General features: G+C 41.9%; 1 protein-coding gene across 1 annotated transcript; it reads right to left on the bottom strand.

The window, feature by feature from the left end:
- Window positions 1-1,878: 1,878 nt before the first annotated feature.
- On the bottom strand, window positions 1,879-2,475 carry LOC138870573 (uncharacterized). The gene is made up of 2 exons (XM_070148392.1): window positions 2,410-2,475; window positions 1,879-2,295 (listed from the first exon to the last, which is right to left on the bottom strand). The coding sequence occupies exons 1-2, from the start codon at window positions 2,473-2,475 to the stop codon at window positions 1,879-1,881; spliced, it is 483 nt and encodes a 160-aa protein (XP_070004493.1).
- Between the last annotated feature and the right edge of the window lie 612 nt (window positions 2,476-3,087).

Raw genomic sequence — 3,087 nt, 5'->3', positions numbered from 1 at the left:
GGAGTCAAGGATTAGACTCATGCAAAATGTGGAGTCAAGGATTAGACTCATGCAAAATGTGGAGTCAAGGCTTTGACTCATGCAATAGAAGGTAGCGCTTAGCCTTATGCAAATATGGAGGCAGGGCTTAACCTCATGCAAAATGCGGAGTCAGAGCTTAGACTCATGCAAATGTGGAGTAAGAGATTAGACTCATGCAAAGAGAAAATAGCAGATAAGGGTAGAGTGTCTTAGCTAGGATGTGTTCAATGTCTGATGACTGGATAGATGGTGAATCTCCTCTGTGTACGAAAGCTATCGTCAAATTCCTGCGTTAAAAAAAATCATAAGTTTCATGAGGGGAGGTTGGTTCTTTGTTTGTCTGCCGGCCTTGCTCCGCTTTGCTCTGTAAGCCCCCTTTGCGTTTTACTAGGTAGCACCTGACTGTTATAAAAATAGAATTTTCAAAAAATATGCATTTGTTGATAAAAGTAGGATCGTTTTTGATATATCAAGTAACTTTGATGAACTAGCGACTGTGACACATTTCAAAGGCATTGCAGGTCTCTTGTATTGGAATTGTGAGGGTCCTCCTCATAATTCTGCCCAAGTTTGGTAGATGTTTTGTAACCGTTTGCGGATGGTGGACCTTGCTTAAACTTCTTTGAAATTTTGAGAATCCTTCTCAAAGTTCTGCCCTAGTTCTTGATTGATTACTGGCTTCCTAACATGTGATGGCGTTGGTTGGACTTGCTCCGGAATTTTGAGGACCCTCCTCAAAATTCTGCCCCAGCTTCTGATTTTGGGGTAAATGAAAATTTTATTATGATATGACCGAACCTACAAGGCTTCCTACGTATCCCCTCTTAAACAGGAATCCGGTCAACCGTGGTTCAATACATCAAGAAAGAAAATTATGAAATAATATAGGCATAGTATCTCTTAACTACGTCCGAATTAATGTGTTTTGGCCATATCTCTCCATCCATCTCTCCAAGTATGAGTGCTCCTCTTGTTAGCACTTTGTGAACCATATACGGACCTTGCCAATTGGGAGAGAATTTCCCTTTGGCTTCATCTTGGTGTGGAAAAATCTTCTTTAATACCAGCTGTCCTGGTGCGAACTGTCTTGGTTTGACCCTTTCGTTGAAAGCTCTGGACATTCTATTCTGATACAGTTGGCTGTGGCACACTGCGTTCATTCTTTTTCCATTGATAAGGGCCAACTGTTCATAGTGGCTTCTTACCCATTCCGCATCGCTGAGTTCATCTTCCTGTATGACTCTTAAAGAAGGAATCTCTACCTCGGCTGGGATGACAACCTTGGTACCATAAACCAACATGTAGAGGGTTGCCCCGGTTGATGTACGAACTGTGGTTTGGTACCCTAACATATCAAAGGTTAACTTCTAATGCCACTGCTTGTGATTCTCTACCATTTTCCTTAGTATCTTCTTAATGTTATTGTTGGCGGCTTCTACGGCTCCGTTCATCTAAGGTCAGTAGGCGGTGGAATTCGTGTGCTTGATTTTGAAGGTTTCACATATAGCTTTCATCAAGTCACTATTGAGGTTGACGGCGTTGTCAGTGATAATGGACTTAGGAACCCCGAATCAGCAGACAATACGATCCTTGACAAAATCTGTGATGACCTTCTTTGTTACAGCTTTGTAAGATGCAACTTCTACCCATTTTGTAAAGTAATCAATGGCTACCAGAATAAACCGATGTCCGTTTGAAGCCGTGGGCTCAATCGAACCAAGAACATCAATTTTCTAGGTGGCAAATGGCCAAGGTGAGATTGTTGCATTGAGCTCATTTGGTGGCATTTTATCATGTCTGCATGTACTTGAAATTGAAAGCATTTGCGGACATACTGAATACAATCTATCTCCATAGTCATCCAAAAGTAACCTGCCCTGAGTATCTTCTTGGCCAGAATGAAGCCATTTTTTGTCCCGCGCCACATGTCCCAGCATGCACATCCTCAAGTAGCTTAGAAGATTCCTTTGCATCGACACACCTTAGCAAACCCAAATCTGGGGTTCTTCTGTACATGTTCCCTCTGTTGTGGAAGAAGTGATTTGACAATCTCCGGAGTGTGCGTTTTTTAATATGATTTACATGCTCCGGGTATTCACCTTTTGATAGGTACTCCTTGATGTCATGGAACCAAGGTTTTCCATCGACTTCTTCCTCGACATGAGCACAATATGCCGGCTGATTATAGATCCTTACCAGAATAGGGTCAATATAGTTCTTATCTAGATGTTGTATCATTGATGACAAAGTGGCTAATGCATCAGCAAACTCATTCTGAATTCAAGGCGCATGTCAGAATTCTATCTTCTTGAACCTCCTTTTCAATTCCTGCACATGGTGCAGATATGGCAATATCTTGGAATTCTTGTTAGCCCATTTTCCTTGCACCTGGTGCACAAGAAAATCTGAATCACCGAACACCAATAACTCCTGAATGTTCATGTCGACTTCCATGTTGAGCCCCAGCATGCAGGCCTAGTATTCTGCCATGTTGTTGGTGCAGGGAAATCTGAGTTTAGCAGATACGGGACAATGCTGACCCATTTCTTACACCAAAACTGCTCCAATGCCTAATCCTTTGAAATTTGTAGCCCCGTCAAAGAACATCCTCCAACCATCATATGCTTCAGTAATGTCTTCCCCTATGCATTATACTTTTTCATCAGGAAAATACATTTTTAAGGGTTCGTAATCTCCTCCCACCGAATTTTCAGCTAGGTGATCTACCAGTGCCTATCCTTTGACTGCCTTTTGAGTCACATAGATGATGTCAAACTCACTCAATAATATGTGCCATTTAGCCAACTTACCCGTAGGCATGGGCTTCTAAAATATGTACTACAGAGGATCCATCCTGGATATAAGGTATGTTGTGTATGCACAGAAATAATGCCTCAATTTCTGGGTTGTCCAGGTCAAAGCGCAGTAGGTGCGTTCAAGCAAGGAATACCGTGCTTCATAAGGTGTGAATTTCTTACTCAGGTAATATATGGCTTGCTCATTTCTTCCTGTCTCATCATGTTGTCCCAAAACACATTCAAAGGCTCCATCTAACACAGATAGATA

This window comes from Nicotiana sylvestris, chromosome 6 (assembly GCF_000393655.2).
Source record: "Nicotiana sylvestris chromosome 6, ASM39365v2, whole genome shotgun sequence".
NCBI classification, from domain to species: Eukaryota; Viridiplantae; Streptophyta; class Magnoliopsida; order Solanales; family Solanaceae; genus Nicotiana; species Nicotiana sylvestris.
The sequence above is the reverse complement of the archived record's forward strand: the minus strand, read 5'-3'. Positions and strand labels throughout refer to the sequence as shown.